At 46.5% G+C, this 20,799-nt stretch overlaps 1 protein-coding gene across 5 annotated transcripts in view; it reads right to left on the bottom strand.

The window, feature by feature from the left end:
* The window catches only part of LOC113889928 (cytochrome P450 4A25-like), a 58,903-nt gene extending 38,650 nt beyond the window's left edge, over positions 1-20,253 (bottom strand). For 2 of the 5 annotated variants that reach the window (XM_027537352.1, XM_027537350.1), the window contains exons 1-12: positions 20,012-20,253; positions 17,270-17,411; positions 16,599-16,643; positions 16,048-16,175; positions 14,978-15,102; positions 14,474-14,676; positions 13,925-14,031; positions 13,650-13,840; positions 13,419-13,552; positions 11,664-11,728; positions 11,443-11,519; positions 8,454-8,626 (exon numbers count right to left, since the gene is read on the bottom strand). In XM_027537352.1, coding sequence (XP_027393153.1) covers positions 8,454-8,626; positions 11,443-11,519; positions 11,664-11,728; positions 13,419-13,552; positions 13,650-13,840; positions 13,925-14,031; positions 14,474-14,676; positions 14,978-15,102; positions 16,048-16,175; positions 16,599-16,643; positions 17,270-17,411; positions 20,012-20,206 — 1,585 coding nt within the window. In that variant the 5' untranslated portion in view covers positions 20,207-20,253. Of the gene's footprint in view, positions 1-7,615; positions 8,097-8,453; positions 8,627-11,442; positions 11,520-11,663; positions 11,729-13,418; positions 13,553-13,649; positions 13,841-13,924; positions 14,032-14,473; positions 14,677-14,977; positions 15,103-16,047; positions 16,176-16,598; positions 16,644-17,269; positions 17,412-20,011 lie in introns of those variants that run through there. The other 3 variants (XM_027537351.1, XM_027537354.1, XM_027537353.1) reach the window with 3 other exon arrangements.
* Between the last annotated feature and the right edge of the window lie 546 nt (positions 20,254-20,799).

Below are 20,799 nucleotides of genomic sequence, written 5' to 3'. Positions count from 1 at the left end.
CAGGGTCACTCTGGTGGTGAGAGGTAGAACCAGGATTCAAACCCAGGCAGTCTGGCTCCAGAGACTCTGCTGTTAACCATGAGCATAAAAAGATAATGAGTGTGTTGAGCTGCTGTCCATACATGAAAACAGCCTAATTTTCCAAGGGCATTTCATGTTTGATCTGTTTTCCAGTGATCCAAGTAGTAGGTTATCAACTCCATGAACTGGTATAAATGCAGTAGTGAGGCTTCACTACTCAGGGCTGCCTTGGTGAGAAAGTGTTGGGTAATCTCTGTGGTTAGATGTAGCAATCACTGAAAATGATATTTATGGAGAATTTTCAATGAGCTTATTACAAAGTGAGACTATTCAACTGTAGAGTATGCGCTAAACTCTTTAAAAATTCTATGTCAATTGTAGTTACTATTTATTAACCAGTAAATATTTTTCCCTTTCATTTGGTACCCACCTAACCCAATCAAGGACTCCTTTAAAGTTGTCACTAAGCATTCAATGTCCTTATAATTTCCATAACCTGGACCAGAAGACAGTACTTACTGATGATCCTCAATAAATACTTCAGTTCAGTTCAGTCGCTCAGTTGTGTCCGACTCTTTGTGACCTCATGAATCGCAGCACGCCTGGCCTCCCTGTCCATCACCAACTCCCAGAGTTCACCCAAACTCATGTGCATTGAGTCAGTGATGCCATCCAGCCATCTCATCCTCTGTCGTCCCCTTCTCCTCCTGCCCACAATCCCTCCCAGCATCAGGGTCTTTTCCAATGAGTCAACTCTTTGCATGAGGTGGTCAAAGTACTAGAGTTTCAGCTTTAGCATCATTCCTTCCAAAGAACACCCAGGACTGGTCTCCTTTAGGATGGACTGGTTGGATCTCCTTGCAGTCCAAGGGACTCGCAAGAGTCTTCTCCAAAACCATAGTTCAAAAGCATCAACCCTTCAGCGATCAGCTTTCTTCACATTCCAACTCTCACATCCATACATGACCACTGGAAAAACAATAGCCTTGACTAGACGGACCTTTGTTGGCAAAGTAGTATCTCTGCTTTTGAATATGCTACCTAGGTTGGTCATAACTTTCTTTCCAAGGAGTAAGCTTCTTTTAATTTCATGGCTGCAACCACCATCTGCAGAGATTTTGGAGCCCCCCAAAATAAAGTCTGACTGTTTCCACTGTCTCCCCATCTATTTCCCATGAAGGGATGGGACCAGATGCCATGATCTTAGTTTTCTGAATGTTGAGCTTTAAGCCAGCTTTTTCACTCTCCTCTTTCATTTTCATCAAGAGGCTTTTTAGTTCCTCTTCACTTTCTGCCATAAGGGTGGTGTCATCTGCATATCTGAGGTTATTGATATTTCTCCTGGCAATCTTGATTCCACCTTGTGCTTCTTCCAGCCCAGCGTTTCTCATGATGTACTCTGCATATAAGTCAAATAAGCAGGGTGACAATATACAGCCTTGACATACTCCTTTTCCTATTTGGAACCAGTCTGTTGTTCCATGTCCAGTTCTAATTGTTGCTTCCTGACCTGCATACAGATTTCTCAAGAGGCAGGTCAGGTGGTCTGGTATTCCCATCTCTTTCAGAATTTTCCACAGTTTATTGTGATCCACACAGTCAAAGGCTTTGGCATAGTCAATAAAGCAGAAGTAGATGTTTTTCTGGAACTCTCTTGCTTTTTCCATGATCCAGCGGATGTTGGCAATTTGATCTCTGGTTCCTCTGCCTTTCCTAAAACCAGCTTGAACATCTGGAAGTTCATAGTTCACGTATTGCTGAAGCCTGGCTTGGAGAATTCTGAGTATTACTTTACTAGAGTGTGATATGAGTGCAATTGTGTGGTAGTTTGAGCACTCTTTGGCATTGCCTTTCTTTGGGATTGGAATGAAAACTGACCTTTTCCAGTCCTGTGGCCACTGCTGAGTTTTCCAAATTTGCTGGCATATTGAGTGCAACACTTTCACAACATCGTCTTTCAGGATTTGAAATAAATACTTACTGATTTGGTAAATGAGTGAAAGAGGGAGGAAGTGTAACTTGGACTAGTTAAATCATTTTCTTCAATAGACTAGGGTCAGTGTTTAGTGCCATATTTTAACAAATAAATTAATATTTTTATTTCAGAATTCTTCCTGGCTCAGGTTATAGGCAACAGAAAGGCAGAAGAAAGAATGTAGTCAATTCCCAAGGCAGCAGCTTATAGTGATTACTGCTGTGGGGAGGTAACAGGCACTTCTTGTTCTCTGCATTTGAGAACGTTGGGTTTGATGCTGATGTGAGTTATCATATCTTGCTTACTTTTACGCTCATATAAAGACAGCAATTTCCAGGAAAAGTCTTTCAAGCCTAAATATTTGCTTGCTTTTCCCATGCAGTGGAAGTCACAGAACAATTCTGTTTGTTTTAGCCTGGGTCAATATATATCACTCCAGTTGAAGCTGGCTTAAAACTCAACATTCAAAAAACTAACATCATGGCATCCAGTCCCATCACTTCATGGCAATTATATGGAGAAGCAGTGGAAATAGTGACGGACTTTAGTTTCTTGGGCTCCAAAATCACTGAGGATGTTGACTGTGGCCATGAAATTAGAAGATGCTTGCTCCTTCGAAGAAAACCCATGACAAGCCTAGACAACATATGAAAAAATAGAGACATTACTTTACCGACATGGGTATGTAAAGTCAAAGCTATGGTTTTCCCAGTAGTCATGTATGGATGTGAGAACTGGACCATAAAGACAGCTAAGTGTTGAAGAATTGATGCTTTTCAACTGTGGTGTTGGAGAAGACTCTAGAGAGTACCGTGGACTGCAAGGAGTTCGAACCAGTCAATCCTAAAGGAAATCAATCCTGAATATTCATTGGAAGGACTGATGCTGAAGCTGGAGTTCCAATACTTTGGCTACCTTATGGGAAGAGCTGACTCATTAACAAAGACTGTGATGCTGGGAAGGATTGAAGGCAGGTGGAGAAGGGGATGACAGAGGACAAGATGATTGGATGGCATCACTGACTCAGTGGTCAGGAGATGGTGAAGGATAAGGAAGCCTGGTGTGCTGCAGTCCATGGAGTCACAAAGAGCCAAACATGACTGAGGGACTGAACAAGAACAAATCCATATCACCTCTTTCTGCCTGGAATTAGATACAGTAATGAATCTGAGAAAGCGCAGTATCCTTTTCCTGTACTCTGCACGATGCTGGCAGTAAAAGCTGTAAAGGTTTTAAAGTGTCTCTTCAATGCTTACATAGAGCTTATACTTTCTAAAACACAATCACAACTACTCCCCAATTTACCATGTGTTATTAAGCTTGTTTTACGGATAAGAAAACAGGGATAGTGGACTTTTCAAGACACAAAACAAGTCATTGTCAGAATTAAGACCATCGCCCTAAATTTATAACTCCAGCTTTGCTAATTCCTGACTCTCATTCATTTTGTATCAGCTTGCTATGTGGTGCCATGGTGCCAGCTGCTTTCTCTATATCATCCTTTCTATACTCTCTGTCCTAGAACATACACCACCCTCTAGACAATCTCTCCAACCAAGTGTCTCAAATTTCATGGCTGCAGTCACCATCCACAGTGATTTTGGAGCCCAAGAAAATAAAATCTGTCACTGTTTCCAATTTTTCGCTTCTGTTTGCCATGAAATGTTGCAATCAGATGCCACGATCTTAGTATTTTGAACCCTGAGTTTCAAGCCAGTTTTTTCACTCCCTTCAGTTTAGTTCAGTTCAGTCACTCAGTCGTGTCCGACTCTCCCTTATTTCACTCTTATTAAGAGGCTTTTAGTTCCTCTTCAGTTCAGTTCAGTTGCTCAGTCGTGTCTGAATCTTGGTGACCCCATGAATCACAGCATGCCAGGTCTCCCTGTCCATCACCAACTCCCGGAGTTCACTCAAACTCACGTCCATTGAGTCAGTGATGCCATCCAGCCATCTCATCCTCTGTTGTCCCCTTCTCCTCCTGCCCACAATCCCTCCCAGCATCAGAGTCTTTTCCAATGAGTCAACTCTTTGCATGAGGTGGCCAAAGTACTAGAGTTTCAGCTTTAGCATCATTTCTTCCAAAGAACACCCAGGACCAATCTCCTTTAGAATGGACTGGTTGGATCTCCTTGCAGTCCAAGGGACTCGCAAGAGTCTTCTCCAACACCACAGTTCAAAAGCATCAATTCTTTGGCGCTCAGCTTTCTTCACAGTCCAACTCTCACATCCATGCATGACCACTGGAAAAACAATAGCCTTGACTAGACGACCTCTGTTGGCAAAGTAATGTCTCTGCTTTTGAATATGCTATCTAGGTTGGTCATAACTTTTCTTCCAAGGAGTAAGCTTCTTTTAATTTCATGGCTGCAATCACCATCTGCAGAGATTTTGGAGCCCAAAATAAAGTCTGACACTGTTTCCACTGTCTCCCCATCTATTTCCCATGAAGGGATGGGACCAGATGCCATGATCTTAGTTTTCTGAATGTCGAGCTTTAAACCAGCTTTTTCACTCTCCTCTTTCATTTTCATCAAGAGGCTTTTTAGTTCCTCTTCACTTTCTGCCATAAGGGTGGTGTCATCTGCATAACTGAGGTTATTGATATTTCTCCCGGCAATCTTGATTCCAGCTTGTGCTTCTTCCAGCCCAGCGTTTCTCATGATGTACTCTACATATAAGTCAAATAAGCAGGGTGACAATATACAGCCTTGACATACTCCTTTTCCTATTTGGAACCAGTCTGTTGTTCCATGTCCAATTCTAACTGTTGCTTCCTGATCTACATATAGGTTTCTCAAGAGGCAGGTCAGGTGGTCTGGTATTCCCATCTCTTTCAGAATTTTCCACAGTTTATTGTGATCCACATAGTCAAAGGCTTTAGTATAGCCAATGAAGCAGAAGTAGATGTTTTTCTGGAATTCCCTTGCTTTCTCAATGACCCAGCTAATGTTGATAATTTGATCTCTGGTCCCTCTATGTTTTTTAAACCCAGCTTGCACATCTGGAAATTCTTGATTCACATACTGCTGAGTCCTAGCTTGAAGGATTTTGAGCATACTCTTGCTAGCATGTAAAGTTAGCACAATGGTATGTGGTCTGAACATTCTTTAGCGTTGCCCTTATTGGGGATTGGAATGAAAACTGACCTTTGCCCATCTTATGGCCATTGCTGAGCTTTCCAAATTTGCTGAAATATTGAGTGCAGTCCTTTAAGAGCATCATATTTGAGGATTTTAAATAAAGATACATAAAACATCATCACTGAATGTTACTAACCATATTTTTATAAAAAGGAAGATTCTGATGACCATATATTCAATATCTTAGAACTTTTCAGGCAAATTTAAGAGTTTAGTAAGACCAGCTGGTTGGTCCTAGCTGTACTGGTGAAAGCACTGAAGGAAATGGATGAGGTTGGGGATTCAAATTCCCAGGCCAAACTACACACAACTGACTGGAAGGCTTCAATATCTGACCTGAAAGAAACCTTTGTTTCCTGTAGCCACAGGGCCTCAGCCAGGGCTGAGATTTGTGAAAACAAAATCCAGAGTCTCATCCTGTCAGTGTCTGAATTACATGCAAATTGATTTCCCAATCTTCTGCCAAAGTGTGCGCGTTTATTGGGAAGTAATGGGAACCTGACATTGGAATGGGGACATATGGGAAGATCCCAGTGAAGCTGGAAACATTAAACCCCTAAATTTAGCTACTTCTTTACCAACTGATGAATATATGTGTTCTAGTTATGCATTCCAGAACCAGAAAAATAACTTTAGGAGGGATGGGTATACAGCACCTCTAGGTGGCAATAACTGGCATGTGTGAGGTAAGGTTCTCCAGGAAAGGGTAAATGCTCTAAATTAAAGGCCAATGTATGGTGCTTTTTCTTTGTTTTTTTTTTTTTTTTTTTTACTTTATTGACTTTTAGTTGATTTGCAATACTGTGTTACTTTCAGGTGTACAGCAAAGAGATTCAGATGTATGCACTATATGCATACATTCTCTTTTTCAGATTCTCCTCCATTATAGGTTATCAAAATATGTTGAATAAGATTCCCAGTCCTAAACAGTAAAATCTTGATATTTATCTATTTTATATACAGTAGTGTTTATCGAATAATCCCATACTCCTAGTTTATTCCTTTCTCCCTTTTTCCTTGGTAAGCTAATGCATGTTTCTATGTCTGTGAGTCTGTTTCTGTTTTGTAAACAAGTTCACTCATTTTATTTTATAATTTTTCTACACTACCTCTATTCCTGTTACTTATTTGTTTTAAGTGGAGGCTAATTACTATACAATGTTGTGGTGGTTTTTGCCATATGTCGACCCAGCCACAGGTGTACATGCGTCCCCTTTTCCTGAACCCCCCCACCCCATCTCGCTGGGTTATCCCAGAGCACCAGCTTTGAGTGCCCTGCTTCATATATTGAACTTGCACTGGTCATCTGTTTTACATATGGTAATATACATGTTTCAGTGCTATTCTCTCATATCACCCCATTCTTGCTTCTACCACATAGTCCAAAACTCTGTTCTTTACATCTGTGTCTCTTTTGCTGTCTTCCATGTAGGGTCGTCATTACCGTCTTTCTAAATTCTAAATATATGCATTAATGTACCGTACTGGTCTTTCTGACTTTGCTTCACTCTGTATAATAGGCTCCAGTTTCGTCCACCTCATTAGAATGGACTCAAAGGCGTTCTTTTTTACAGCTGAGTAATACTGCATTGTGTATATGTACCACAAATTCCTCATCCATTCGTCTGCCAATGGACATCTAGGTTGCTCCATATCCTGGCTATGGTAAACTGTGCTGCAATGAACATTGGGCTACACATGTCTCTTTCAATTCTGGTTTCCTCAGTGTGTATACCCTGAAGTGGGATGGCTGGGTCATACGGCAGTTCTATTTCCAGCTTTTTAGGAATCTCCACACTGTTCTCCACAGTGGCTATACTAGTTTGCATTCCCAACTGGGGCATTGTCATTTCTGCCTTACCCTCTGGAGAAGCTCAGTATTTACAAGTGTCCTGAGGGGCCTGGCTTCTCCCTGCTTGGCACCCAAAACTTGTGCCCAGCTGGTTCCTCCCAGGCCTCCTGCACACACACGGACCCACCCCTTGTGGCATCTGAGGAGCCTGCAGGTCCTATCCATGGGGAAGGGCTGCCAGGGGGCTAGTGACACGGCCAGTCTGGGCTCTTCTCAAATCTCTTCTTGGGTGAAGGAGACCCATGTGCCTGACCAAGTCTGCAAGTCTTCCCTGCTCAGCACAGGGTGGGCGCTGGCTGGGCCCCTCTATAGATGTGGTGAGAAAGCTACCACAGAAGAAGAGGCAGGCTCCTTCTCTGACAGGTGTTGGTGTGAGCTTTTTCCCTCTGAGCCTTAGGTGACAAGGCCTTTCTTCTGACTCAGCTGTCATGGGAGCCTCAGGCGCCAGGCAGGGTGTGGGGCTTGAGTGACTCCAGAGTGTGAAGATGCAGGGGGGCTGGACACACTGTCCTTGCTAGGGTCTCGGCCCCATAGAGCAGGTGTTATTCCCCTCTTCCTCCCCGCTGTTATTCCCTCCCCTTCTCTCTCTTCTGCTTCATCCAACTCCTTTCAGGCAAGACACACACATTCCATATGATATTGTGCACTTTATCCAGGGACGGGGAAAGAGGAAACCATGTGAGTGAAATGGAGGTAGACCCATCTCACACAGGAGAGAGCAGTGGCCCAGGTCGAAGGAGTCACACAGGATTTAACAGGTCCAGTGATGGCTCCCCAGGTGTTTTTGATCTAGTTCCCAGAAACCCAGAATAAGCCTGTTTGATCTGAGTTGCCCAGGTAAGCACAAAGTCTTGATGAAAGAGAAGGTTATATGAAGATAGAAGCAGAGGGACATTTGAAGATGCTGCTGGATTTGAATGTGGAGGAGGGCCCAGGAGCCAAGGAATGCAAGGATTGCAGCTCTAGATGCAAAAATGGCAAAAAGCAGGATCCTGTACCAGGTCCCTGGATGAGGGGCATGTCAACATCTTGGTTATGTCCAGGGAAACCCTTTTCTGACTTCTCACTCCAGAGCCATCAGAGGATAACTGTGTGTTGTTCTAAGTCCCTAAGGCAGAGACAATTCATTTTACCATCAAAACAGAAGTGAATACAGGGACAGACAGGCAGGCAGAAGGGGAGAAACACAGGTGAGAACAGACAGACTCGAGGGTGTTGGGTGATGAGGATTCCAGTGGACAGTGAGAGATACAGGGGGTCAGAGACAGATGGAGAGACAAGCAGATAGGGAGCCTGGAGAAAGGTGAGAGAAGGGCAGCAAGTCAGCTGAGCAGGAGGCAGGAGATGAGGCAAGCTGGCAGGTGGGCAGATCAAAGCTGGAAGTGGGCAAAGGGGCAAGGACAGGGAGAGTGACAGCAAGACAGGATGGCGGGCAGGGGCCCTCAGGGCTTGTCCTTGTCCCCACCTGGATCAGAGAGCTTCCTGAGCTGCAAGTGGATCCCATTTTTGGATCTCAGCACAATGACTGGCATGGGCACAGGGACCCTGGAGGAATCCGGTGACAGCTCAAAGCGAAGCAAGGTCAGGGCCACGGCCACCTTCAACTCATTCATGGCAAACTGCTTCCCGATGCAGTTCCTACGTTCGGAGATAAAAAGGAAGTAAGCAGAGGCTTCTAACCCCTGCTGAGCACAGGGAATCAGGGCTCTCCTAGAGGTGGCCCAGCCCTAATCCCTTCCTTACTCAACACACTGAACTTGCCAGCAAAGCTCTCCCCCTGACAGATGACAAAGCCCACCTCTCTAAGGACTAGCTCCTAACTCATACTCCTGCTCTCAGCAGGAAAACCTGGGGAGCATCAGTGCTCTAAACCACAGAGTCAAGTCAAGTGGATCAAGACTGTGAACTAGTACTTTATTCACTCGTTCACTGGCAATTCCCGGTTTCAGGTCAGCCCAGGGCACTGTAGGGGCAGGGCAGACAGCCTCTCAGAACCTTACCACCTACGGTGGACAGACAGGCTGCCTAGTCCCCAGAGATGACAAGACAGGGCTGTGCAAGGAATCAGAATGGCAACAGGGAGGCTTCCTGGAGAGGACAAGGGTTAATGACCCTGAACCTACTGGACCCATTCCTTCCCAGTTAATGGTCTTGCTTCCTGTCTCCCTCAGTCCCTCAGTCAATCTACCTTTGGCATGTTCCATTCTAATCCAAAAATGACCCTCCTAACAATCACTTGGGCTCCTCATCTGGCCTTTTCAGCCTCCATTCCTCCCTTCCCTCTAAAGCCCCAGTAGCTCCAGGCCTGCTCTGTTCCGCATCACAGGGAGCACATGTCCCAGTGACTCAGCGGCATCACAGCCCTCTCTGGATTCTTCCTCACTCATCTGGAATCTGTCCCTCTCGTCTTCCTGACTCAGGGACGGTTGAGGTCCCCTCCCCTTGCCTCTGCCATCCTCATGCTCAAGGCTCCATCCAGTGACCACCACCCTCACCCCCTCTGCTGGCTGCACCTCTTCCCACTCTGGACCCTGAAGGCACCATGGGTGTAACTCAAGGACACAGCACATCCAGTGCCCAGCAGAGCGCCGGATCATGGATCCTCCACAGTCTTTTCAAGGAATGAATGAGTGAAAGAGTGGATGTGTGAATGATGTCTGTCTTGAGGAGACATGTTGTTGACAGTGAGCCCTGGGGGAGGACAGCGTTATCATCCCTGTGTTCCCATCTCCTAGCACAGGTCTTTGCACATGGAGACACGCTTAATACATACTTTCATATTTAAACAATATTAATTGAATTGAAAACAACTCAAGTGGAATCAGAATATAAGAAATATTCAGTCTGATCTAGGAATCAAGCTGCCAAGTCCCTTGTGCCCTCTAGTAGCAGCTGAATGACCTGCAGCCATGTCTACAAGGAAGGACTGGACCCTTGTGTAAATCAAATCCTAGAATCAATAAGACAGTTTACTTGAACACTGTTCTGTAAAGGTTGATTCATCAACTGAAAGTTTCCTAGATCTGTACAGTCAGAAAAATGTTGCTTCTACTAAGTTACAAAGTCACTGTAGTTACTATTTCAGGGGAGGTTCTGTGCCCTTTAAGATTTTCACAGCAACCATTTAGGAGTGTATCAGTCAGGCTAACAGCTATTTCAAGGGTGCTTTATGTTTTACATGCAATAGATTTTTCAAATGCACGTGTCAAACACAAAATACTCTCCCCCATGTAGGGAAAGAGCAAATTAGCCAAGATGGCATTGTCAGGCGCTCTCTCCCTGCGGTCTCTCGCTGTCGCCTCAAGGTTTGTAACTAATGATTATGGAACAGCTAGACCACGTATAGCACTGCGTATGTGTGTCACATGGTACTCGCTTGGACTCTGGCTACTTTTGTTATATAAGCTCCACCTGCAAAAGGTCAGGGGGCGGTGTGTGGTATGCCTTTATGAGTTTGACTATGAAAGCCCTGGTTACTGCTGCATTGGGGCTACGTTGGAACGACATCATGGTTATATTATATGAGGTTATGTTCTAGCTATGTTACGGTTTTTACGGCTGCTGCTACGGCGGCTGCGTCAGGCCAGACAGAGCTGTGTTATGGAGGCCATAACACAGCCAGGAGAGAATAAACGTGTCTGCAGTTCCTACAGCTCCTCCAGTCCTCCTCCAGCCACTATCCTGGGTTCAGCAAACAGTGTGAACAGTATGAACAGTGAGAAACTGGCATCATGAGCAGGATCAGCAATAGACTTCCCAAAGCAGGCTTGATTGTCCTCCACTTTAAAGTTTTTCTTACTAACATTACTCTGTATAATCTGGGACTATGTTATCTAAATTCTGTTTTTTAATAAAGAATTTTAGCAACAGAAAATATATGCCATGGTTATGTTAATACACAGTCAAATCTATGTCGGATATACTGCAGGAATTGAGAACACACTCATGACTGTGAAACTTTCTTCAAACTACAACTGTAACTGATCACATACATGACTTGAAGCCTCAGGACATGGAATTCCCAATCCAGACAAGCACGCCGAATACAGTGAGGGTGGACAGGTGAATTAAGCAGAAAGACAGTGGGCTGACTAGGAAGGTGGGAACAGAGAAAATCATCTTTTAAGGTGACTGAAATTGTGCTAACCAAACATGTGTAGTTTAAATTTCATGAAGACCTGTAATGCTCAAATGTCATACTCCTAAAGTGAGGAAAACACTGGATACTTTGGATTGGCCACTGACATGGAAATGAGGTCAATCCTTGTGGACAGTAGGAGGTCAGTGTCAGAGTGGAGGGCCCTGAAGACCTTCTTGTACATGGAGACCCACGCCTCCTTCTCAGCACATCAACATACAAGGACAGAACTTCATGCTCCTCATATGAAGGTAGACAGTCACACACATCGGGTAGCAACCAGTGACACTTGCCTCCCCCAGTACAGAGGCCTCACCTGGATCCTCCTGAGAAGGGCAGGAAGGCATGGCTGTGTCGAGTAGAACCTGGCGCAAACCGAGTTGGGTCAAACACCTGCAGAGAGAGCACCAGGGTCAGGACATTTGGGGTCAAACCCCTCACATGAATGCACTGGGGGATAAGAATCCCAGAGAGGGAGCAGGGGAAGGGTTTGGTGTCGAGAGAGCATCCCATCTCCTCCTCCCACGTCCATCGTACCTCTGGGTTCGGCCACACCTTCGGGTTGTGATGAAGCCCATAAATGGAGAGGGAGACTAAGATTCCTGTGGGGCAGAGGAGAGAGAGAAGCCTGATGGTCCCATAGTGCAGGGGATGAGCGGCTTCACAAAAGTCCTGGGAGCCATCATGGGAGCACCCCCGGTCACTCTGAAAGAAATGATGCTCTTGCAAGACAGGTGGGCGGGGCATGACAAAGCACATGATCACAGATTAGGGGTAGGTGACCACAGCCCAGGATTGAGAATTAAAAGAATTGCAAGGTCACACTTAGGAGCAGCTCAGGTGACAACTCACATTTATCAAGTGCCATCATGAAGCTGGGGAATGTGCAAGAATCATTTAATCCTCACACAAGCACTCTTTTGTCCCCACAAGCCCATGAAGCACCTGAGCCTCAGAGAGGTTAAGGGTTGGGTCTATGATCCCACAGTTAGGAGGGAACAGGGCTGGGATTCAGACCCACTGGGTGCTGAGTCAGTGGGTGGCCTCCAGCCATGGCAGGGCTCAGACCTCATCATCACCTGCTCTCTGCCACCCAGCAGAGGGCACCTCAGAGACTAGAGCCTCTGACCCATGACGGTGGAGTCTTTTGAGCTCCCTCTCTTATTTACACCCCATATGGAAGCACCATGCCTCCCTCTGTTTCTGCCATCATGATTCAAGAATCAGAATTTTAGGCTGTATTATAAGACTGCACAGAAGGGTCAACATTTATTTGTTGAGCTTTGTTGCATTCAAGTTTTGTGTCAAACATTTTTTCTTTCAGTAGAAGTTAATTACTTTTCAACAGTGTGTTAGTTTCTGCCATACTACAGTGCAAATAAGGCAGTTATGTATCTATATATATGGAGAAGGAAATGGCAACTCACTTCAGTATTCTTGCCTGAGAAATCTCATGGACAGTGGATTCTGGTAGGCTATACTCTATGGGGTCACAAAAAAGCCAGACATGACTTAGCAACTAAACAACAGCTATATCCCCTCCATCTTGCACCTCTCTCTCCTTCCCATTCCACCCCTCTAGGTCATTTCAGATAATCAGGCTGGGCTTCCTTTTATATAGCAGCTTTCCACTAGATACATACTAGTATTTTACACATGATAGTCTAACTGTGTCGATGTTACTTTCTCAATTTGTCCTACCCTCTCCTTCCCCTCCTGCGTCCAAAAGTCCATTCCTTATGTCTGCATCTACATTCCTGCTCTGCAAATACATTCATCAGCATTATTTTCCTAGATTCTATATATACGTGTGTGTGTTAATATACGATATTTGTTTTTCTCTTTCTGAGTGCTTCCCTCTGTATAACAGGCTGTAGATTCTTCCACCTCACTGCAACTGACTCATATTTGTTCCATTTTATACTGAGTAATATTCCATTGTGTATACGGACCACAGCTTCATATCCATTCATCTATCAGTGGACACCTTGGTTGCTTCCATGACCTGGCTATTGTAAACGATGCTGCAATGAACACTGTGGCACATGTGCTTTTTGGATTCTGGTTTTCCCAAGGTATATTCCTAGGAGTAGGATTGTTGAGTATATGGTAGTATTAATCCTAGGATTTATGGAAAAGCATTTTTTAAAACTCATTCAAACTACAGAATAAATATTATCTTCAGGCAGACAAGAGCCAGAGCATCCTGGAACTGGAAATGCACAGGTGGATTACTGGTCTAGCATGTGGTCCTACAGAGTGCTTAGCTGAGTGGTGAGGTGAAGTTCATACCTGCAGGTAAGGAGCGTCCATCAGGGAAGGTGATGGGCTTGCTCAGCTCTCTGCTGATGACTGGTACTGGTGGATAAAGTCTCATGGCCTCCTTGATGCACATGGTCGTGTAGGGCATCTGGTCCAGATGGTCCCTGAAAGGAAGCCCATCTGAGGGCAGGCAGGACTGGACAAACACGGATTCTCTCTAGTTCAGGTAGGACAGGGCTCTTCCATCTCCAGGATGCTCACCAGGTGATGGAAGCACCATCGGCGAGGAGGCTCTGGATCTCTTCCCGACACCTCTGCTGATGTTCTGGGTGGGAGGCTAGAGCATAGAGGATCCAGGAGATGCCACTGGCTGTGGTGTCGTGACCCTCAAACATGAACGTGTCCACCTCAGCACGGAGGTCCTCGTCAGACAAGCTGCTCCCATTCTCCATCTGTGGAGGCAGGACCAGAGTGCAGGGTCTGCCCTTCCTGTGTGCTTCCACCCAAAGGCTCAGGCCTCTCCTGCCCACACTCACTCTGGCAAAGAGGAGGATGTCCAGGAAGTCCAAGTGCCTCCTGCTCCTCACCTTCTCCAGCTCTCCCTCCTTCTGCAGACGAGCCTTCCTCTCCTTGATCACTGCATCTGTCCCAGATGATTTCCAGCCAGAACTGAGCACTCTGGGCAGTTCAGATTCTGCACCCACCATAACCCCATTTGCCCCTCAGGCCCAGTTTGGTGCCAGGTGGATGAGGGTGAGGGTGAGTGTGGGACTGGGTGAGCATGTCAGGAATTAGAGTTCCAACACATTCTACTCTAGATGGGAATCCCAACACTAGCACAGCCCTTGGGCCTCTGGCTGAATGCTGCTTGGATAGGGTCTCACTCAGTCATCACCAACATGGGGACTCCTGTAACTCCCTGTTCAACACCCTACTCCCTGACCTCTGGGTTCCCAGTCCCTGCAGCAGGTGGGTCTGTGCCAGCTCCTGAAGAGGAAGCAGAAGTCTGGGATCTGCCTAAGGGGTCAAGGCCAGGCCATGTGAGCCTGATGAAGGTGGGGGAGCAGCCCAGGAAGGAGGGGAACCTGTGTGTTGATGGGCGAGCTGGCAGGCCCGGTGGTTCCAGTGGCCTTCAGGGGTCAGCCTGTAGATGAGGTCGTTCTGGTGGAAAGCATTCCGGAGTCGGGAAACAATCAGATGACTGAGGTCCCTGATGGCCTGGATGTAGGACTGGGAGTTCCTGAAGGGAGAGGACGCAGAAGAGGCTGGAGGCGAGGGAGGCGCTGACCTGGAGAGGGTCAGATTCCTCAGGTAACACCGAGGCATTGTGATTTCTGCCTCATTTCCCTGGAGCCCTCCCCCTGGAGTCCTTTACAGGTGTCCTGAGAGGCCAGGCTTCTCCCTGAGCAGGAGTCAGGGGCCTCTGACTGAGTCAAGGGTAGTCTGGGTGGAATTTGACCGTGGTGCATGTCTCTCTGTAGAATGTTACTTCTTGTGTTGATAAACATCCACACTGCCCTTACTGCCTCTCAGGTAAGTCCTTCCCATTCGGGAAAACAGGACCCTGCCCTTGAAGAGCTGTCACTGACCTGTCCGTCTGGACGCTGCCCTGTTGGCTGAAGGCACACTTCATGATGGTGTCCAGGGTCATCAAGGAGACATGTCCAAAGATCTCCAGATGTGAGTCCTGGCTGACGAGCTCCTCCCACTTGTCCTGTGGAGGGAGGAGGCACTGGCCCTGCTCTGCTCCCCTAGAAGACCTGTGCTGCCAGGTCCAGGCTTTCTCTCTGTCTCTACATCTTCAGACGAGATTTCTCCATTTTCTAAGTAGACATGTTTTAGCAACTTAGGCCTGTAACACCCGTGTGTAATGTGATGCCTATTTTTTCTGAATCTTTCTTATATATGCAGTTATATTCTCCTCTAATATCCTAAGTAATTCTGAATATTTGGAATAATTTATGAAAATAACCACTTTTGGCAGAGCAGAAAGCATAGTTTCTCAGGCGACAAAGGGAGAACTTCTGTGTCCTGATGTCAGATCTGGACAGGTGATTTCCAACACAAGGAAGCAAATATTTCAAGGCAAGGAAAAGCTAAAATGGCTCTAATGGGGCATGAGCTACTCAATTGCTTTCGTTCATCTAATGTTAGCTAAGAACAGGTGCTACCTGGTCTGGATCAGAGGTGATGTTTGTGAAGACCCAGCTCTGTGAGTGTAGACCCAGACTCATTTCCTCTTATGGATGGCTCAGTGACATGCAAAAGCCATGGAACCCAGGCCAGATCCCACTTGTGTGACATCCTGGGATATCCACTCTGCCTCTGCAACTGTCATTGTCCAGGCCAGCCAGGGCCACTGTGAGCTGACCTCCTTGATCTACTCCCCTGTGTTCAAACATGGAGATGGGAGAAGAGTGGACCCTGAATACACCGTGGCCCTATTTCTCTTGGTGAGGAGAAAAGTATGGATCCAGGTTGGTGCCTAGATGTTCCTCTGTCCCACCTAGCTTTAATGAGTGCTGTCTCCTACTAAGTCATGAGTGCATCATTCTGGGCGGCTCTATTCAATAGGTGTCTGAGGGACGTAAGTGTCTGATAGTGGACTTTGTCAGCTGTCCTGGATTCTAGTGTGTATGGTGACAAGCGATGGACTCACCAGCATCACTCGGACAGAGTCGGCCATGATTCCCACGTAGGGCTTCAGGATGTCATAGTGGAAGGCTGGGGTCAGCATCCGCCGGTGCTGGAACCACGTCTGCCCCTCCAACAGCAGCAAACCTGTCCCTGGACCACAGATGGGTGTGTATGGGAATCGGAGAGACTAGGGCCCTCTTGGGAGGAACCAGGGGTGTCAGGAGAAGTCTCCTCATGGGCAGGGGTCAGCAAGGCCAGTACACTTCAGGGATGTGAATTTCCAGTATGTGTGTCCATAGCATGTGATTATGATGAAAAAGTGTAAGAGGGCAGGTCATAAAAGAACTTATTGAAAAGTCAGGGAACATTAGAAAAGACTGAGAATTGATGAAGAAACAGCTAGGCTTCAGGAGGGCTACAGTGCCATTACAAAGACTGGTGGAATTTTAGAAAAATGAGGGTTGATTCAGAGCTGAGGGTTCCTGACTCCTGTTCTTCTCCATTTACACAAAGAGACTGCTCTTGGTTAACCTAACGGGTGGGTGGTTGGCAGTTGTATTTAAATGCACTTACCAATCCAGGGCTTCAGGCATCTGTAGGTAACGTGAGCCTTTGGGTCTGAAAAGTAAGGAGGGAAGATGGATGGGACCAAACACGGAGACAGCCTCTAGAGCAGCTGAGGTCTAGACCTTGGCTCCCTTACCTTCCTGGTGCTTGCCAAACGGCACTCACTCTGAAGCCACCACCCACTTGCCTCCCATCCCTGACTCTCTGTCCTGATAGTCACTGTGGTCCCAGGAAAGTAGACTCAGTGTTGCAGAGCAGAACACCCACAGGACTAAGATGGTGAATTGCCCTGAAACATAAACTCTGTTCAGTGCCATAGAATGAGACAGAATCTGTGATTTTTCTATAGTCAGTGGTGGTCTGGCCATCTCAAGAACCAGGACAGGCAACAGTGAAAGGTGCCCAACCTAAGACAGTGTGGACAAGGAATTGGCTCCAGTCTGGGATCATTTCAGTTTGTTTTAAAAAGAAAAAAAGACGTAAAAGAGAAACCAGCCCTCACCAGGAGTAAAGCATTTATTAATAGTAAATAATGTTGTCCTATCTGGCTTTGGTTGGGAGGGTGTTTGGAGGAATTCAGGCCTTGGCATCTGATGTGCCTGTGTCTTCTGGAATTTCACACCCAGGGGCATGTACTCAAATGGAAGATTGTCTCCGGCTGAGGGTTTCCCTCTCACCTGATCTCCCCAGGACCATCTTCATGTAGTCAGGGTCGTAGACCAATAACAAGGCCCTCGTGCCCCACATCCAGCGAACACAGGCCCTTGGGTATTTCTCTACCCTTTTCAGTAGGTGTGGCAGCTCGCCCTCCTCTTGGTACTGTCACCAAGGGAAAGACAAGTCAGTGACTTCTTTCTTTTAGTTCCAGAGCAGGAGTGGAGGTGAAGGCCTGCGAGGGTACCAGGTGGTCACTCTGCAGCCATCAGCAGAACTAAGAGTTTAGAACGATTTCTTCTGACCTGGAATCTCATCCAACCGTGCAGGCTGTCCACCATTCTCCTAAGATCGGATTCTGTCCCATGTCAAGTAGAGTTATGGGCCAACACTACAAACTGCCTACAGAATCTTACATCAAAGATAATTCCATGGCTTGTGAAACATTTGGAAATAATTTGCACACAGTGACATAATTTCTTGAGCAATTTATGATAATTTGTATCACTTGGTAGGCTTCCCTGGCACCTCAGGTATTATGAATTTATCTACAAAGTGGGAGACCTGGGCCGATGCCTGTGTTGGGAAGATTCCCTGGAGAAAGTAAGCAAGTTTTCATATTATTTGGTTTATTTATAGAAGAGATAAATATTTTAAGAATTTAATTTATACATTAGTTTCATTTGCCATCCTGATCATATATATGTTTGATGTTATCCCAGCATACATTTAATGTATATGAGTATGAAAGAATGTTTGGAATGTGTTTGGCTAAGTGAAAAAAATTAAATATTACATTGTGTGTGATATAATTTTCCATCTTGAGTGTGTGCACAGTTGTAGGTCAGATTTGGCATGTACACATATGAGAATGGTATTGAAATAAGATTTTGATATGTGGAGTTTTGATCTCATTTTCGTTGACTAATTGTCAGAAACTTTTGTGCACTTCCCGTCTTGTGGTGGAATCTTTGTACACCCCTGAGTGTGGACCACAAAGGCCTTTCCTTTCTGAATTTGCCCTCTCTCTTCTTGCCCTGACAGGCTGGCGATTCCACAGGACCCATTGCTCTGCCCCCAGGATGCTGCTGCCAGCGCTTCCTGCACTGGGTCCACCTGCTCATCTTCCGTGTCTTTGCTCAAGTTCTTCCCTCTACCTGGTGGCCTGTCATCTTTACCACAGAGCAACTGCCTCTCCTCTACTTTGGAGACTCAGTTTGTTTTGTTACCTCTGGATTTCTGGTCAACAGTTGATCCCAGGCAAGTTCCAAATAGTCACATCATCTTTATTTCAATGGCTTCTGTGTAACTCAGATCAAACCCTCTACACTTTGGTATCTGACCTCTACCAGCATCTTTCTACCATCAAGACTCACCAGCTCTGAGGCAAATTGGCTACTCTGGGTCACGTTCCTTCACTGAGCTTGTGTTTACTGAGCAGCAACTCTGTGCCAGACACAGATTGAAGGCACTAAATTAGGCAGCGGCTCAAGATGCTTGTCTGTTTGTGGCCTGAAGGCTCGTGAAATAGACTGAGAGAGCAAGTGGCCATAAGCGGAAGGCATCATGAATGTGTGATGGACAGAAGACAAAGCCTATGAGGAAGCTTTGGGGAAGGGGGCCTAACTCAGACCTGGATGTTAGGAAGTCTTCCTGCACTTGCTTTTTCTTTGGCTCCCATTTACCAAGATGCTTTCAGGATAGAAACATGAACCAGAGGCAAGGTTTCCCAGAAGAAGCTCATCGCTATATCTTGCAGAGAGAAATAACTAGTTAGCACTGACTTGTGGGAAGGACATCCAAGGGAAAAAGAGTGTCCTCTCCACTCCTGGGAGATTCAGGATGAAAATGACTTGGGCATGGGACTTGTGAGACACTCATTGGAGGGATGAGATCATTCCGGGGAGAGGGCACATGGGAGCTGAGTCCCAGAGGCTGGAATGCACAGGCAGGGGGGAAGGACCTTGAGTGACCTGGGGTGCAGGAGATTAGGAAGGAGAGGAGAGAGAGGTACTGGGCCAGGCTGCATGGGGCTTGGGCTGCTTCTAGTTCTTGTCTTTGGCTCCACTCTGCTCTAATCGTGCTGCTGAGAAAGAGAGACCTCAGCTCTCTGCAACCTGTGATTATCTCCTAAAACTTGTTTAAGTCACAGACCCTTGGTGACCCATTTCCATGTGGTCCCTGACTTTGCTCTGAGCTCCCCCACCCCCAGGCTTTGGTGCCGGTGCTGGGTGGGCTGGTGCTGCCCCTCCCAGCCTGCAAGCTGCTCCTTTCCCTCCTGCCTGTCCCTCCACACAATGGACTGACACCGCTCTGTGCAGGCTCTGTTTTGGGCATTGAGGGTGAGGAGGATTACAGGCTCAGTTCCCAGAGCTCATAGTTCAGAAAGACGACACCAAACAGGCAGTTCTCCTCACTTGGCCTCATCATGGGAACTTCGCTCCTGTGTGTGGCCTCTGGTGTGGGTTTCTGGCACTGACCTTACCGGACTAGAAAATCCCTTAGTCTGAATGAACCAAGCCACTCTGTCTCCACACCTGACATAACCCAACCCCGCAGGTAAGCCTCTTTTCCTGTGACTTGACACATTCTTAGATTCCTGTCTGTTGTCTCCACACACAGTGAACCCACGGGGCTGATCCATCAGACTGGACATTTGTGCTGTCAGGAAAGCACAGGGCCAGGTATGAACTTGCTGAGTGTGACCATGCTCTAGATCTCCGGCCCTCCCGACCCTCCCACTCCCCCATCCAGCTCCATCTTACCTCCCACTTGTGTCCACAGAACCAGTGGGAAGGAGGAGATGGGAAGTGATGAAGGGCTTTGAGCAGCCACTGTCTGCGCAGGTAGAGCTGTGCCGCCTTGATCAGAAGCAGAACCAGGCCGAGCAGGGAGACCACCTGCAGGAGTCCGGAGACACCACCCAGGGCTCTGGAGGGGCTCAGTGCAGAGACACTCATGGTGCAGTGGCTTCTGGATCGCTGACTGTCCCTGACTGTGGCTGACCTCCCCTGAGCAGCCAGCCTGATCTGGGAGGATGTCCCCGCCCACCTGGGGGAGGGTGAAGGTGAAGGCAGAGCTCAGACCTGGGCCTCCAGATTTGCTGTTCTTTTTTTTTGTTTGTTTTTCTTAAACCAATCTCTCTTTTGTTACAAAATGTAGGTATTATGAAGAGAAGATAATATTTATAAATTGATTTGGGATCTGGGTTGTTCTAGGATACTGCAAACTATCACATTCTTACATTTTTGAAACCTTTAGACAGTTTGAAATAAAAGAGAAAAGTAAATATTTTTAAAAGCTTCCTGACAACTGAGTCCCTTCAGAGTTCTCCTGAAACTATCACACATTGATAATTGGCTGTACCCCAATAAAAATTGGGCTGGTGGCACAGAGGGTAAAGAATCTGCCTGCAATGCAGGAGACCCAGGTTGAATCTTAGCCAGGAAGATCCCCTGGAGAAAGCAATGACTACCCATTACAGTATTCTTTCCTGCAGAATTCCACAGAGGAGCCTGGCACGTTACAGTCTTTAGGGTTGCAAAGAGTTCGA

The sequence above is a fragment of the Bos indicus x Bos taurus genome, chromosome 3 (assembly GCF_003369695.1).
Source record: "Bos indicus x Bos taurus breed Angus x Brahman F1 hybrid chromosome 3, Bos_hybrid_MaternalHap_v2.0, whole genome shotgun sequence".
Classification (NCBI taxonomy): Eukaryota; Metazoa; Chordata; class Mammalia; order Artiodactyla; family Bovidae; genus Bos; species Bos indicus x Bos taurus.
Note: the sequence above shows the minus strand (reverse complement) of the source record. Positions and strands in the feature narration are given on the sequence as shown.